General features: G+C 50.4%; 2 protein-coding genes across 21 annotated transcripts in view; one reads left to right on the top strand and one right to left on the bottom strand.

The window, feature by feature from the left end:
* KANSL1 (KAT8 regulatory NSL complex subunit 1) overlaps positions 1 to 6,632 on the top strand; it is a 184,432-nt gene extending 177,800 nt beyond the window's left edge. For 9 of the 10 annotated variants that reach the window (XM_069482744.1, XM_069482743.1, XM_069482739.1 and 6 more), the window contains 5 exons: positions 2,034 to 2,155; positions 2,823 to 2,880; positions 3,097 to 3,209; positions 4,282 to 4,534; positions 4,808 to 6,632. In XM_069482744.1, the coding sequence (XP_069338845.1) occupies positions 2,034 to 2,155; positions 2,823 to 2,880; positions 3,097 to 3,209; positions 4,282 to 4,534; positions 4,808 to 5,035 (774 nt within the window). In that variant the 3' untranslated portion in view covers positions 5,036 to 6,632. The remainder of the gene's footprint in view (positions 1 to 2,033; positions 2,156 to 2,822; positions 2,881 to 3,096; positions 3,210 to 4,281; positions 4,535 to 4,807) is intronic. The other variant, XM_069482742.1, reaches the window with a different exon arrangement.
* A 1,494-nt stretch (positions 6,633 to 8,126) lies between these two features.
* Positions 8,127 to 15,746, bottom strand: part of MAPT (microtubule associated protein tau) — a 50,298-nt gene continuing 42,678 nt past the window's right edge. For 10 of the 11 annotated variants that reach the window (XM_069482723.1, XM_069482724.1, XM_069482726.1 and 7 more), the window contains one exon: positions 11,680 to 12,390. In XM_069482723.1, the coding sequence (XP_069338824.1) occupies positions 12,175 to 12,390 (216 nt within the window). In that variant the 3' untranslated portion in view covers positions 11,680 to 12,174. Of the gene's footprint in view, positions 11,225 to 11,679; positions 12,391 to 15,746 lie in introns of those variants that run through there. The other variant, XM_069482733.1, reaches the window with a different exon arrangement.

Here is a 15,746-nt window from a genome sequence, read left to right as displayed (position 1 = left end):
TGAACCCATGGATACAGAGGGCCAACTGTACTTAAAATCAATTAGAGAAGCTAGAGGACACTGGAGAGACAGTAGGGGGAGGGGATGTTTGTGCCAGTGCTTCACAAAAGCCAGTGGCTGCATCAGAATCACTTTGGTGGCTTTAAAAAACAGAACTTCCTAAAGTTTCTAATTTGAAGCTGTGTATGGTGGCACATACCTATAGCTGGAGACTGAGTCAGGGCAATTGCAAAAACAGATTCTGATTTGACAGAAGAGGGGGAGTCCCTGAACTTTTTTTTTTTTTTTTTTAAATAAGCAAACACTCTTTATCTTCTGATGTACAACCAAGTTTGGGAAACACTTTCCATTCTCATCACCTGCTCTCTATCTCTGGCTCTAAGGGAGGTTAGTTAGACCAAATGAGTAGCTGACAGAATGAGGGGTCTAGGTGGAGGGTGAGAGGTAGAACCTATTGAACAATCCCACAACCTTCTCCAATCTCTTTCTCTTGAACGTACTAACAGCAACCCAAGAAGATTCGGGGAAATTACATACCGGTTTCTGCCAGCAGTTTCACATTCACTCTTGACCAAGATATAGGGAAGGCTTTTCTCTCTTGAGGCTTTCTTAAGATGCATTTCTTGTAGCAGGATGTAAAATTTCAGCAGAGATGTGACAGTGACAGGGGCCTTTGCGTCTGAGGTCCCTAATCCTCCCACTACAGAACTCAGCCAGGCAAGATTCTCAAAAGCCTCTTCACCCATTTTGGTTAACTAGTTACCCTAAATTTGTGAGGTCATTGGCAGTCGTCTCATTTGATAGAGAAGGACATGGTGGTCACCTGATATTATAAGTGACAGCAGCTGAAATTCTGGTCCAGGAAATGCTGACTTTTAACATTCTCTGAGAATGTCCTAAGATGATGAGATGAATAAATTGTTTATTGCCCTCCAGAAACAGAGCATAGAGTAGTTAGTTGTAGGGAGTGACCTCTTCCTCATCTTCTTTCAATAACCCCTTTCTTATGGACTGGCTACACTTGGTGGTTTGGGTGTGTATGCAGCCTCTTAGGTGTTTCCAGCTGTTTTGTTGCCATGGCAGCATGTTTGTCATCCCACTGTTTCCCTCTGGCCCCTCACAGTTCAGTTGCCAGTCTGTTTCAGGATAGGTTATTTGCTATTTGAGCAGTAGATAGACCTTTCCTTCTATCCAAGAGACCAAGCTATTTGGATCCCTGCTTTATTCCTTCCTTGGTCTTCGAGCTACTGTAGATTATAGACATCCACCTATACTTCTGATATTGTATCCTTGGAAGCCTTATTTTTCCAAGAGTTTGGTCTTCTCAACTTTCTGTAAAAGCAAATTTCCTTTCTCCAGGAATGTGAGGTATAGCCAGGTCCTCCTCTTTAGTTTTCCTCCATTCATCTCTGTTGATACAGCTAGAAAGTTCTCAGCTCTTTCCCCAAGAATAATAGAAAAAGGAGAAGTCACATAAAGGCTGAACAAATGGTGGGTGCAGATTTAGCTGAAGAGTTCATATCTTCAAGAAGGAGGTGCATTCATGACAACCAAGGTTAGATGATATATTGAGATGGGCCTCTCCTTTGGGCATCTTTTGGGATAAGGTTTTAAGCATTGCTTTTAGGGGCCACCATGGGTCTAAGACAGGGATAAGGGGGGAAATAAGATTTTTAAAAGTGGGAGTTAATAAAGGTATATATGGAGGAATAGGAACACCAACAGTTGACTTGTGATACCTATCCCTATGAAATTCAACAAAAGTATCTTTTCACATGAACCCACGAAGGAAGAGAGTAACCGATGGGACTTAGGAATGGGAGTTACTCCTCCAGGACTGCTTAATATTTCTCCCGAGAACTTTGCTCTTAGATACTGTTTCTCCTAGGTGTGAGCAGCTGCTGTGGTCACTGCCCAGCTTCAACCTGAGGACCTAGAGGCCTGGTTATTGGTGATCCTGCTTTAAGTCTTGGGTGAATGATTTGATATTTGTCAAGTTGTGCCTCCCTTTTAAACTTACCTTTGTCTTACAGCAGCCAGTAAGGAGGAGAAGGGGAGAGAGCTCATTCGATATTAACAACATTGTCATCCCAATGTCTGTTGCTGCAACAACCCGTGTAGAGAAACTACAATACAAGGAAATCCTTACACCCAGGTAGAATCCCTAAATAATTTGCCCTTCTCCCTATTCTTCCCGTTATTGCTCTTTTCTCTTCTTCTCTGCTGACCAAGCTTTGGGCCCTAACCTTGCGTTCTGTCATCTTAGTAAGCGAGGTCTTACCTGATAGGAGTTGAAATTATTTCTCTATATAGTTCTCTCTCATTCCGTTATTATGAATGCACCAACCAAACCAGAGGTCACAACCTGGCAAGGCCACTGGCCATTACTCGTCTGTAGACATGTTTTGTTAACACATACAGTGTGTTTAAAAATATTGAATTTGTTGTCAACATCAAAGCAGTATTTCACATGTAAATCTTTATTTCTAGTTTTTGTTGACAAATCAGATTTGGCAATCATGTATATGCATCCCATGTGGTAGCAATCAGCTGGTACTGAATAGTGGTGGTCCCCTTTAAACAGGTTCCTTTGCTTGAGTTTGTCCCAGTCACCCAGCCCCAACACAACCCCAGCCTGATCTCCCATTTCTGGCCTTTTTGTGGCCTCAAGGGATAAGGAGACTGAGCTGTGATAGGGCACAAGCTTGCCATCATAGAGCAGTGTCACCTGCAGGAGCAGGGCTCTCATACTCGCATGGACAAATTTATCCTGCCCCAGGCTGTAGCCTGCTTGTCATGATTGTTCATTCTTGGCTTTGCAGCTGGCGAGAAGTTGATCTTCAGTCTCTGAAGGGGAGTCCTGATGAGGAGAATGAGGAGGTAATGGCATGGTCCTTCTCTCTTTGACTAACATGCATGTGTGCACACACATATGTGGGTGCACACACTCTAGATGCCTCGAGACCTGTGGGCATCAAGTGCAAGCTTTCTGTATTTTGTCCTAACCGGGAAAAGCTCAGCATCGGGTGGGGGATGTTCTGCTCAAACTTGGCTTCCTGGAGGAAAGAAGGGATCAATGAAGCTGCTTTATTGCAGATTGAGGACCTATCCGACGCAGCCTTCGCCGCCCTGCATGCCAAATGTGAGGAGATGGAGAGGGCACGGTGGCTGTGGACCACGAGTGTGCCACCCCAGCGGCGGGGCAGCAGGTGATGGGGCAGACATAGGTCCACAGGGCCTGTGGATGGGGGTGGACAGGGAGTTCGGGCTCTGCCTCTGTCCACGAAATTGCCACTGCCTCTTGGTTGCTCTTTATATTCATCTACTGGCCGTGGCCAAGAATGTCCAAGTTCCTTGGTGTTTGTTGGAACTAGTGGAGGTATAAGTAGGGGTTGTGGTGATTTAGCTAAAGGAGCTTTGAAGGCCTCACTACAAGTTAATCCTCCTTTGGACAGTGGACTGTGGTCCTACTTGAAAGAACGAAACAACTGTCCCCCATATATACGTCACTACCCTCTCTCCATTTATTGGTTTTATGTTTTGTTTTGTTTTGAGACAGAGTCTCGCTCTGTTGCCCAGGCTAGAATGCTGTGGCGTCAGCCTAGCTCACAGCAGCCTCAAACTCCTGGGCTCAAGCAATCCTCCTGCCTCAGCCTCCCCTGCCTCAGCTGGGACTACAGGCATGCGCCACCATGCCCGGCTAATTTTTTCTATATATTTTTAGTTGTCTGGCTAATTTCTTTCTATTTTTAGTAGAGATGAGGTCTCTCTCTCTCTCAGGCTGGTCTCGAACTCCTGACCTCGAGCAATCCTCCTGCCTTGGTCTTCCAGAGTTCTAGGATTACAGGCATGAGCCACCACGCCCGGCCTCCATTTATTGTTAACTGTGGCAGAAGCCCTTGGGATTCTTTCTAAAGTAGAAAATTTGGGGGGCTCTTGTTTTTACTTTTTTTTTTCTTTGACTACAATTTTCAAAAACTAATTTCTCTACCACCATGAATTCACCAGCCGCTGTGCCAGAGATTAGCCCCTGGCGTTGTTCAGCCATGGCTTTCTCTTGTGATGTTAGGTGTGCCTAGTTCTTAGTGTAGCTAGCCCTCCAGGCAGTAGTGGAAGGAAATGGGATTTGCTAGATCCTAGGAAAAACCTGTTGGTGTCAGTCTGCCTCAGCTCCTCTGGTAGGGATGCTTTTTTCACCTTTCCCCCTTCCGTAGTCCCCAGAAGTGGACAAGAAATCTCATATTACCTAGGCACTCATATTTGTATTCCTTGGTGTTACAGGTCTTACAGGTCATCAGACGGCCGGACAACCCCCCAGCTGGGCAGTGCCAACCCCTCCACCCCACAGCCCGCCTCTCCTGATGTCAGTAGTAGCCACTCTTTGTCGGAGTTCTCCCATGGTCAGTCTCCTAGGAGCCCCATTAGCCCGGAACTGCACTCAGCACCCCTCACTCCTGTGGCTCGGGACACTCCGCGACACTTAGCCAGTGAAGATACCCGTTGTTCCACGCCAGAGCTGGGGCTGGACGAACAGGTGAGGGATGCTGCCTTACTGTGGGGTTGGCAAGGTGGGGCATGGAGTTAGGAAGGGACGGCATCTGCTGAAGATGGGTTTCATCTTAAAGCTCCTCCTCCCTATTCTGAGGGGATAACGGGCTGAAATTGACCTCCTAAACATGTAATTGTATTGGCCATTGTTAAAAGGGTGGTCTTCCCAGATTGCCCCAGGCTCCAGGACACAAGTAGGACTCATGGCAGGAAGCAGCCTGGGACCGAGTCTTGACCAGCACACCTTGTCTGCCCACAGTCTGTCCAGCCATGGGAGCGGCGGACCTTCCCCCTGGCGTACAGTCCCCAGGCAGAGTGTGAGGACCAGCTGGATGCACAGGAACGGGCAGCCCGCTGTACTCGGCGCACCTCAGGCAGCAAGACTGGCCGGGAGACAGAGGTGGCACCCACCTCGCCTCCCGTTGTCCCCCTCAAGAGTCGGCATCTAGCAGCAACAGTCACAGCTCAGCGCCCGACTCACAGATGAGCAGGAGACAAGAATCTAAACAGACTCACTAACTATTGGCATTAAAGCTTCAGAAATCTCTGCGTTTGATATTCAAACATCATATGCCGGAAATTTTCACAGTTTTTAGTGAATTTAAGGAATTTAGATCCTACTTTGGCATTTTTTTTCCTTGTTTTAATTTTTGTTTTGTTTTTGTTTCCATGTTTTCTTGTCACACACATCTGAGCACTTCCTCCAGTTGGCAAACAGAAGTTCAGGATAAGACCCTGCTGGCCTGGTCCTGGCACATCGTCTGCACTGTTGAATCACTGGACTTACTGATGGTAGATGATCACCCCCCTCCCTGGCACCTGTGGGCAGGGCGGAACAGCCACGTGGGCAGAGAGAATGGGAAGCTCCACTTCAGCGTTGCCTTCTTAGGTGAGGGTGGGACAGAGCAGGGTGCTCTGGGCTCTTACCTGCTCCCCTCCCATCTGTGGCTTGGCTCAGCCCTGGCCCTCCCGGCTGGCTCCCCCTTGGTTTTCTGTGCTGGAGCACCCCCACCAGAGCCTCTTTGCCGTAACTGCCAGCTGTTCTCATTGAGCTGTCAGTGGCAGAACGGCTTCCACTGGCACTTAGATCTTGGAGACCTGTTTTCGTTTCCATTTTCATCTATATTTGGTCACCTCTGCCCTGACTCCTTAACTGCAGTAACCTGGCTGTGGCTGCTCAGGTTCTCACCATCCTGCCCCTGGGCATCCTCCCCTCTGCCCCATCCATGCTCACCCCCACACACCAGTCCTTCTGCTCGGAATGGTTTTACCACCTGTCCTGATCTGTGAAGGTGGGTTTAGGACTACTTAGCCTCTGTTCCCACTCCCTGCAAACCAGGGCATCTGGGAAGTGAGCAGCCAGCTCCCCTGTATAATTTTGTTTTCACTGACTGATGCGCTTTGTCATGTTTCCCTCGCATCCAGGTCCCTGTCAGTGTCAATTAGACTCTTCCTCTTTCACGTTCCCCTTGCCTGTGGAACACGTCTGGTCCTAGCTGTGGTTTCCATCATTCCCCCGTCACCCTTCTTTGTTAACCTTGTGCCTCCTGTCTCATGTATAATCACATCACCAAAAAGGGGGAGGGGGAAAGGACTTCTTTTTTTTTTTTTTTTTTTTTTTGCCATTTTGTAATCATATAAAAAATAGTAGACAAACTGCTTAATGGTTGGGGTTTTTTCACAATTTTCAACATTAGTGATTTTTTTTTTCTGGTTCTGTTTGCAAGTTAAAGGGTTTGTCATTGTTTCTTTAAAAAACAATAATGCACCATATCCCTATGCATAAAGTGCTTCTTCTATTTATAAGGTTGAAAATTCTGAATAACCCTTTTAGCATTGTAAAAAAACAAAAAAAAACAAAAATTGAAAAAAAACCTTGTATTTTGTAAATATTTTCTTTTCCTGCTTTGAGCTGTGTAATGGCAGCGAAACATGTAGCTGTCTTTGTTCTATAGAAATGCTTTTCTTCAGAGAAGCTGATCTTTGTTAATGTCTTGATTCTGTTCGCAAAGCACAGACTAGTGCTTACAAAAAAAGGAAGGAAAAATTGAAAAAAATAATAAAAAAAAAAAAGAGTTACAGAATGTTTTGTGCCAGGCCTATCTTGACTCTTGCTGGGTATACATGATATACCTGCCAGTGGTGGTAGCTTCAGAGCCGGCTCTGCTGGAGCCATCTTTGGGGTTCTCTGAATTGCTCTGAACCTTGCAGAGTCTCCATTCTGTCTTCAGGGAACATGGCAGGGTCTTCTGATGGTCACCAGAGAGAGGATGTGGTGATTTTTTTACTGAGGGTAAGGGTGCCAGGAGGAGAGGCGGTCTGCAAGGATCATCTGCGTTTTCTTTTTGTGGAGTGAAAGTAGTGGAACCATTGCCTCTTGACGTTCCTTTCTCTAGTGGTGCCAGCAGTATGACATTTTGTGTATTCTAAGTTGCTCTTTAAAGGAGAGTTAACTTTTCCTTACGAACTTCTTCTGGAGTTGGGGGTCGGTGAGAATATATAATTTGCATAAATGCCTGGGTTGCTTCCTGCCTGCTACCTAAGATTATTACAGCATCTTTCTTCTGAGGAGGCTAAATGCTTGATTGTCTTTGTACAAGATGAATAAGTAGGTGGGCCTGGTTCTCTTTTCTCACTTTACCTGCTGCCTGTCTTGGCTCCAAAAGCCATGCCTGCTGAGGTGGCATTTCTCTTGCTGGCGTATTGCTGCTTCTGGAGTTACAGTTAAGATCTGTTCTACTCGGGCATCTGCCTGCAGTGGCACATCAGGAAAAAGCCAAGAAAAGTACTTTGAAAATCTAAAGATTCACTGGCATGACCTTGACATGATTAAGAAACAATATGAGGGGTTACTGTTTTTGTTTTTCCTTTGTGGCATTGCTAGGAAGAAGCTATCTGGTACCTCTGTCTTGGTTTAGTAGACATATTCCTCAATCCATAATGAGGTTCCAAAGGAAAGACAAAGGCAGCTTTGTCAACCTGGCAGGAATCTAAGCCGCTCATTCAGCTGGTTGGCTGGTGTTCTGCTTCTGCCCAGGCCTCGGGACTAATTTCCAGGGACAGATCTCATATACCCAATCCCCAACTTTCTCAGCTTTGAATACAGACACCGGTCTTACAAGCTCTGAGTGCGCACTGTGAGCTCACCCACAAGGGTTCATACTGCCCTTTGAGTTGGACCAGGGTGTTTTGCCAGCACTAGAATGAGAGACTCGACTGAAAATGAACCAGTCTGAGAACACTCCTTTCACCATCAGGGCCCCAGAAAGCTGTTAATCGTGACTTACAGCTTTTAACAATATTGTCATTTCCTATTCTGAGCTAAGTTCTCTAAGGTTGGGAAAGAACTTGAAAATCATACATCCTTTTTTTTAAGATTTATTTATTTTTAAGGCTAATCAAGTGAAGCAGTGGGAGTGGAGAAGGAACAAAATCATATATACTCTATCATTTTTTTGTGCTCGGAATCCATGAACAGAGACTTTATTTAATCAGTAATAACTTTATTTCCAAATTCACTTTTACAGCAACAGTCAGTGTAAATCATTTGTTAAAACACACAATACACTATATGGACATTCACAAACAGGAAGCTAAGCTAAGATGATTTCATGTCCCTCCCCCCCACCCTCAAAGTTACCAAAGAAATCATGGGACTTGCAAGTGCCGGAAATTGTCCTGCCCAACTTTGTAAATTCATGGGGCTCAGTCCATAAGGAGGTTAAGACTCTAGGCCAGTGCCAGGGTAACCCTTTTCAAAGCTGAAGAGAAATCAGAAGTCTCCTGAAGCCACAGATCTGTAGATGGAACAAGCTGATGATAATCTCGGCCGTCATCCCGCACCTCTTGGCTTCACTTGGAGGACAAAGATAAGGAGGGTGAAGGTAACAATCTCAGCCCCCGCTAAAAGTACAGGCTGCATATCTGCAGTTGGTGGGAGAGGTGACACGGAGGTGCAAACAGCTTAGAGGGAAGGATGCTGGGGTCTTAGGCATGCTTGTGGGCCTGGGACCCCCACAAGAGGGCAACAGGCTAAAGCAACCAGATCTCCAGATTCCTACTTAGCTGGGAAGGCCATGGGGAATGAGCTGGCTGCCTGCTGCAACTGGGAAAACCCATCAGTGGAAAGGTGATGGCACAAGGACCTCTAACCCCATGGCATCTCCCTCCCTCTAGCAAATGTAGTTGAAATCATGAAGAAAAGGGTTACAGGGCAGTTTAACTGCTGCACTCCAAGACCTCCCTTTGCCCATGTTAACTAGTGAACACATTCCTCCCCCCTCCCCCCACAGCACAATAAGCAATTGCAAACAGGAAACAGGCTCACCACTGAAGTCAGCTTAAATGGAGCTATTGATAAAGTGAACTGAGAGCTTGACAGGCAAATAGTACACCCTGTCTAGCCCACCCAGGGACATTGGCTCTGGGGGTGGGAGAAATGGGGTGCGGGGAGAAATGTCCATCACTGGGGGGATTGTCCTCATTTAAGGGCACAAGCCAGCACCCCTTTGCAATCTAGCTGCCAGCACTGACCTGATCATCTTAAACCATGACCCCAGTAGCCCACCCCACAAGGGAGAGGCCAAAGCCTTCCTCAGGTGGCCCATGGTGCTGAATGAAGAGCAGGGCCCAGGGACTGCAGGAAGAGCAAAGAGGTGCGAGAAGAAATGTACCAAAGCCGGTAGCAGTAACGAGCAGGCCATGCTCTTAACAGCTAACAAATCTCTACACGTTTCCTTTTTCTTCCTCTGAACCCTTCACTTCTGAGAACAGCTGGGGTTCAGAGGACAGCAGAGAACCTCACAGTGGAAAGTTCTGAGCCCAGATAATTCCTTGCACAGAAAGCCCTGGCTGCAAATGAGACATCCAACCCTGGGGGAGGCCCTGGGCCCCTACCACCCAGCCCCCCAGGTTGCCTTTAACTGTACCCAAACCAGAAGTGCCAGAACTGGGCCTGAGGCTGCTGAGTTTCTTTTCTGCACAGGCGGCTTCCCTCTTCTCACGGCAGCAGGTAGAGCTTGTGCAAAGTCAGTGGGCTGATGGTGCTCCGGCCAAGGCTTTGGGAACTACGCTTCCTGACTTGTCATCCTTCCTCAGTCAAGCAGCTCGGGCCCCTGGAGCCCATCCAGGATGGACAATCCATTCCAGTACCTTCTGTGGTTGGAGACCCCTTGGTGAGGAGGCCTGGGCTGTCCCTCCCGAGAGTGACCCTGGAGAAGCCTGAGGGATGGGCTTCTGGGGGCTATAGACTTTCTTCCTTTTCCTTGTGATGCAGTTGCAAGACCCTCTTTCAGGACTGCTATGGGACTTCTCCAGGCTGTGACCAGAGAGGACCATCTCCATGCTGCAAACCAGGCCAGCCACAAGACATACCGCTCTCTGCCCTGCCAAAGGGAGCCCTGGGGGAAGTGGGGGGTGGGGGGTGGGGTGGATACCATAGCTTCTGCCCTGATCCTGTGCTTCAGGGCTTTGCAGCTGAAGGTCCTCCTCAGAAGCCAGAATCTGGTCTCTTTTGGGTCCTAGATGCTGATGAAAACCTTTCAAAACGTGGCAAAACATGGGAGGCCCCAGCCGCAGGGTACAGCCACACTGGCTTCCTGGAGCCAAGTCCCAGCATGAGGGTGAGAGAGATCTAACCCTCATGGGCGTGGGTTAGAAACCTCTTTACAAGCATTTCAAGATACATGCGTCCCTTTTTTTTTTTTTTTTTTTTTTTTTGTCTTGTCACTATCATAGTCATCTGGTGAATCCAAGCATAAACAGACAAATCCAACTACAATGCAACAGAGTGCAAACAGGGAGGGAAAGGGCAACATCTACGTATATGTTCAGCTGCTCCAGCAGAACAGACACCATTGTTTCCAGCTGGGACTGGGGGAAGAACCATTTCCGAGGGGGCATGTTCCCCTTTTGGGGGTGTAGAGGGCTGGTTATATGCACATGGAGGTGAACAGTGGCTGGGCTCTCTGGGAGGCTGGCAGTCTCAAGCTGGGGTACAAGTGGGGGACAGAGGAAGAGTGGTCCTGCCCGGGGAGCCTTGCCTGCTCATCCTGGTGCCGTCACTGGCAACACCCAACTCCTGCTGCCAGCTCAACACAGGAAGGGACCAGGCCTCCTGGGAGGGAAAGGCTCTCTCCACATCAACAAGGCAAGAACGTATAGGGTTCACTGCCAAGCAGCACCCTGGCTCATACCTGATGGGAGGTGGGAGCAGGGAATCCAATAAGCTCATCAAATCCGCTGTGAGGGGCACACCCATAGGATGAGTGGAACTTGGAGCGAGAGACTGAGGTTCAACCTTTGTGGCCGGACTTTGCCTTCCCTTGGTTTCACCACTTAGAGTAGGTGCCTCCCATATCCAACCAATGCCCACTGCTGAGAAGGGGGGTGGTGAGGCTGGGAACTCGGGACAGTGTGACATGATGAGGGATACAGGCAGTGATTGGTTCTCACAGCAGACGGCACGGCAGGGCAGACAGAGGTGGCTGCAGTGGCCGTGGAGGGCCGGGAGGCTCGGAACCCACCTCCCAGACCCCCGCACACTCCAGAGATGCCAGAGGCCAGATGTGGGAACAGGCGGGCATCTCCCAAGAGGCACAAGTCCTTACAAAGAGAACTGGTTAGCCCTAAAGTCCCAGGTCTGCGAGGTGGCCAAAATCGTGGCTGCAGATCCAACCTTCAGAACTCGATAAATCAGAGTTTCCATGGAGCGGAAGGAAGCCCCTTAGCGAAGGACCCCCACCCTGCAGGGAGGGAGGAAGAGGCCAGCGCTCTCGGACATCTAAGTCAGTCTCCTCCAAGGAAGTAACCCACAGGGTGCCACCCTCCCACTGACCTTCCCTTTCCTCCTGCCCACTGCCCCTTCTCCCACAGGCCGCCCTCCAGAGGGTGGCACACCGACCCTCAGGCGACCCAGGCCACCAAGAGCAGGAAGCCGCCGAGTCTGAGCTGCTGCGGGCTGCAGAGGCGGTCGCCCTTCCCGCTGCTCTCCCGGCGGCGCCCGGCAGGGGGCGGTGTCGCGTCTCCCACTCCCCGGCGCCGTCCTTCCTCTCCCCGCCCCCGCTCCTCCTTCCTCTCCCCTGCCCGCCCCCGCCCCCCCCCCCCCCCCCCCCCCGTCACACTCACACAAGGTTGACATCATCTGCCTGTGGCTCCACGAACACACGAAGTTTCAAATCCCTTGTTGCTGCCGCTGCCTCTGTGACACCCCCAGGACGGGGCCAGAGGCGGTGGGCACCCCCGTCCCTTGAAATTCCCCAGAAGCAGCTTTCAGAGCCTCTTCCTCCCTCTTCAACTCAGAGGGGGAAAAAAAAGAATCAGAAGGAATTGCCCAAGGAAATGTTGGGTGTGGCCATGTTTCTGAGTGTTTTTTTTTTTTAATAAATATTGTATTATTAGCCCACCCATCAATTTGGAAAGATGAAATTTGCTCTTACTCCCATCACTGATTTTGAAGTCCCGAGCCAAAGCCGAGCGACAAAAGCAGGTTAGGTGATTAACCGATTAACCGATCTGCGAGGAGCAGCTGGGGGGCAGAGGGCGAGGGGCCAGGTCATTATTCTTTTTTTTGCCACACACTCTCACTCTCTCCTCTCTCCACGATTACTGACCGCCCCGGGGGCCTGATCACAAACCCTGCTTGGCCAGGGAGGCGGACACTTCGTCGGCTAGCGTGGCGAGCTGGGGCGAGTCTACCATGTTGATGCTGCCCGTGGAGGAGACGTTGCTGAGGTGCCGTGGAGACGTGTCCCCGGACACCACGGGCGACTTGTACACAATTTCCGCCCCGTGGTCTGTCTTGGCTTTGGCGTTCTCGCGGAAGGTCAGCTTGTGGGTTTCAATCTGCAAGGAGAGGAGGGGAGGGAGGGTGAGACCAAGATGGAGAAAGGGCACAAGCCCTGTCAACAGCCTGAGATATCCCACACATATCCAGACGTACACATGTATCTTAATACATGTGGCAACGATATACACAAGCTTTGCACTCATTTCCAAACTTAGTAATCTTCTGTTATCAGTACCTAGAGAGCTTCCTCATGCTTAGAATTCCCTTACAGCAGAGGTGCCGAGATTCATCTACTCCCCTATGGATGGATATTTAGGCTGTTCCAGTATTGTGCTGGTACAAACAGTGCTGTGTGTGAACAACCTTGAATGACCCTGTATGCACACGGCTCCACACGCCACGTGTAAGTGGATGCCAGCTGCAAATGCCGGTGTTGAAGGAGAAGCAGATCCAGGGATGGCCCCAGAGCCACTGGAGCCCCCCTGCCCGCAGCCAGAGCCACACACATTCCTCCCCTTTGCCAGTGACTATGAGGACTCTGGAGGTGGCCGCAGCTGTGGGCAGCAGGGGCAGGTGTGCTGGAAAACATGATTCGCTGAAGCCTGCATTCATTCACTCATTCATTCATTTAGAACTTAGTTCTCGCTACGTTGCCCAGCCCGACCTTGAACTCATGGGCTAGAGTGACCCTCCCACCTCTGCCTCCCTAAGTAGCTGGGACTGCACACCACAGTGCGCCCCACTGCTTGTTAGCAATTTTTCTCCTCACACTCAGAAAACAGGGGACTAAATCTGGTGGGATCCTCTAGGACCAGACAGTGTCTTCCGAGTTTTCTGAGCCATCGCAGAGGTGAGTTAGAAACAGAAGAAGCCAAGAAGTTTTCGACTTGGACTTGGCTCCAACTCATATTCTTATGATGACTACAGCATTCCAGGCAGTTTCCAGAACATTGCCCTTTTGGGTCGAACCACCACCCTGGGGTAGGTACAGTACCTCCATCCCATTCAGGCCAAGGCTGGAAGGGCTTACAGACCTTGCCCACGTCGCACCTCCAAGCAGAGTCAAGCCCAGCTTTTCCCAGCAGAGGCGGAGGCCTGTCTTCACCCAGGGAGTCACCAACGCCCAGGCCTTATCCAGACCCATTCAGACTGTTTAGGGCTGGGGCCAGTCCCCCAGGCTGGGAGGCGCTGCCTTAAGCCCTAAACCAGGTGGGAATAGGTGATGGAACCAACAGACCCTGGGGTTTTTGGTTTTTGAGACATAGTCTCGCTCTGTTGCCCGGGCTAGAGTGCCATGGTGTCATAATAGCTCCCAGCAACCTCAAACTCCCGGGCTCAAGCGATCCTCCTGCCTCAGCCTCCTGAGTAGCTGGGACTACAGGCACGAGCCACCATGGCTGGCTAATTTTTTTTGTTTCTATTGTTAGTTGCCCAGCTAATTTTTCTATTTTTAGTAGAAACGGGGGTCTTGCTCTTGCTCAGGCTGGTCTCAAACTCATGACCTCAAGTGATCCTCCTGCCTGGGCCTCCCAGAGTGCTAGGATTACAGGTGTGAGCCACCACGCCCGGCCAGACCCTGGGCTTTTGCAGAGAACCTTCTCCACTTCTCCAGAGAGCTGGGCCCTGCCCCCATGTCCTTTGCAGCAGGCAGCCTCCTGGTCCCCCTTTGTTTTCTCATTTTTTGATAGTGACCCAGGCACCGAGAGGCGTTCCTGCACCTTGTGTCTGCAGAAGCATGACAAATTTTAGGGCCACCTTGGGGTCCAGAAGGGGCACCATGGGGAACAGACAGTGCAAGGTCATCATCTCGGGGCCAGTCCGCTCCCTTCCCGTCGGCCTCGGGGCGCCCCCAAGGTTCAGTTTGCAATGTCTGCTTTAAGACCCACCAGCAGGTGCTTCTCCACAAAACTACAGTTGGAGATTTACCCCAAACACAAGACAGGACGTACCTGTGTGTTCAGAATCGGAGCCAGAGGCAGTGAGGGGATTGCCAGAGGAAGGCAAGGAGGGAGGTGTGGGGACTGGCCAGGGCAGGGGACTCCTGGCTGCCACCCAGCATGGCGTGGTGGAAAGATGGCCCGGCTGCAGCTTCCACCCAGCTGGGCCACCTCGCGCAGCACACTTTCTCACACTGGGTTGGGTCTCGTTCTGGGACATCCCTTCTCCCTCCGCCACTCCCCAGTCAGCTGCTGGAGGCACTAAAGGCTGGAAGATGAGCCACTCCCAGAACTTCAGGGCAGGTGTGGGTGGGAAACCCAGCGGGTGTTTGGTTGCATTTTCGCAGACGAGAAAAAGCCAGCCACGAGACCGCATCCTGTGCTGGGCCCAGAGGCAGCTTGCTCAGGGCCACCCTCACCCTGTGCCCCCTACCCTCACAGCAGACAGATGCCCACAGCAAGACCCGGAGACTGCCGGGGACACTGAGGTCCAGCAGCCTCTGAGCGGACGCTTTCATGACAGGCAGGTGGAGGCTTTGCTGAAATCTGGACCTCAGCATCTTGGTTTTGCTCTGCCTGCCTAGTAACCCGTTTAGAAAACTGGGTTATGTTCTCATGACTTGTTCTTCCTGCACCAGGGCCGACTTTGAGGATGCCTACTTCCTCCTTCTGCGAATGCTTGCACAGCCCGGGGCCTAGGCGGTGGTTCTCACTTTTGACTGCACTGAAAAATCACCTGGGCCGGGCGCTGTGGCTCACGCCTATAATCCTAGCACTCTGGGAGGCCGAGGTAGGGGGATCGTTTGAGCTCAGAAGTTCGAGACCAGCAAGAGCGAGACCCCGTCTCTACTAAAAATAGAAAGAAATTAGCCAAACAACTAAAAATATATAGAAAAAATTAGCTGGGCATGGTGGCACATGCCTGTAGTCCCAGCTACTCGGGAGGCTGAGGCAGCAGTAGGATTGCTTGAGCTCAGGTGTTTGAGGTTGCTGTGAGCTAGGCTGACGCCACGGCACTCTAGCTCATTTGAGGTCAGGAGTTCGAGACCAGCCTGAGCAAGAGAGAGACTCCTCCGCCCCCCACCCCCCCACCGCGTCTCTACCAAAAATAGAAAAATTAGCTGGGTGTGGTGGTATGTGCCTATAGTACACACTACCCGGAAGGGGAAGGCAGGAGGATCACTTGAGCCCAGGAGTTTGAGGCTGCAGTGAGCTATGATGACACTGCTGCACTCTAGCTGGGGGACAAAGCGAGACTCTGTCAAAAAAAAAAAAAAAAATATCACCCGGGACCTTTAAACTCCAGATACGCAGCTGCACCTGAGACCAGTTAGGCTGCCCAGGCTGGGCCCAGGCACCAATCTGCTAAAGCTCCCAGGTGAGGCAGTGGGCAGCTAAGCCAGACCCACCGTCCTGGATGTTGCCGAGAACCAGGTCAAGCCAGTCAATGCAGGATCCGCCCTTTGTGCACCTGA

Source organism: Eulemur rufifrons, chromosome 9, assembly GCF_041146395.1.
Source record: "Eulemur rufifrons isolate Redbay chromosome 9, OSU_ERuf_1, whole genome shotgun sequence".
Classification (NCBI taxonomy): Eukaryota; Metazoa; Chordata; class Mammalia; order Primates; family Lemuridae; genus Eulemur; species Eulemur rufifrons.
The sequence above is the reverse complement of the archived record's forward strand: the minus strand, read 5'-3'. Positions and strand labels throughout refer to the sequence as shown.